Genomic DNA, 776 nt, shown 5'->3' on the forward strand with positions numbered 1-776 from the left:
CTGCTATCTCTGGAATGTTTTAGAAGCATGTTTCTATCATTCTTTAATTCGTTTCTCATTTCTAAATATTCTTCTTTACTTTCTTGATATTTTTTGGTGATGGAAATTAAATAAGAACATGCTAACTTCTTTCTCTTTTTCTTTACTAGGTGTTGTTTCATTTTATCCATTTTCTTTCTTCTTTCTTCTAACTCACAATCTCGTCTACTTAACATTCTGAATTGATTAAGAAATGAATGGAGAGGGATTTCTATATTGTTTTTGATGAATGAATTGAAGTGATTTTGTTGAGTTAGAATATCCTGTGATGCATTCAAAATAGAGTTAGTCAGTTGAGTTGCTTTGAGATTGTTTAAAGTCATTTCACATAATGAATAAGAAATCTCAACTTGAAGTAAAGCAGCTTCATGAAGTATGTTTTTGAGTTTGATAATATTTTGTAGTGTTGAGAATAGCTTCTTTTCTGATTCGATGGACTTTTCTCTAATCATCTGATATTCTTGATCAACTGTTTTTATTCTTTCAATTGTAAATAACTTAAAAATCTCATTTCCCATTCTGTTCATTCTCTTCTAATTCCAATCATTGATTCTTTTAATTCAGTGTCTTTTCATTTTGAAGAACTAATCATCACAACAATTAATAAGTTATTATAAACAACACTATCTTGACATAAGAGAAGAAATGAAATGTTCATAAAATGAATCATCAAAAGGATCTAATAATCAAAAATGTGAATAATTCATAAATAATAAATTAATAGAAAGAATAATATA

The 776-nt window shown here is 26.7% G+C and overlaps 1 protein-coding gene across 1 annotated transcript, besides 1 other annotated feature; it reads right to left on the reverse strand.

Moving 5' to 3' along the window:
- Nucleotides 1-566, reverse strand: EDI_148870 (uncharacterized protein; the record flags this gene model as incomplete). The annotated part of the gene is made up of 1 exon (XM_001735459.1): nt 1-566. A coding segment is annotated over one exon (566 nt), but the record flags the coding sequence as incomplete, so codon positions are not given.
- A 170-nt stretch (nt 567-736) lies between these two features.
- Nucleotides 737-776: part of a sequence feature (AT_rich) that runs on past the window's edge.

Source organism: Entamoeba dispar, genomic scaffold, assembly GCF_000209125.1.
Source record: "Entamoeba dispar SAW760 scf_1105229459149 genomic scaffold, whole genome shotgun sequence".
Taxonomy (NCBI): Eukaryota; Evosea; order Mastigamoebida; family Endamoebidae; genus Entamoeba; species Entamoeba dispar.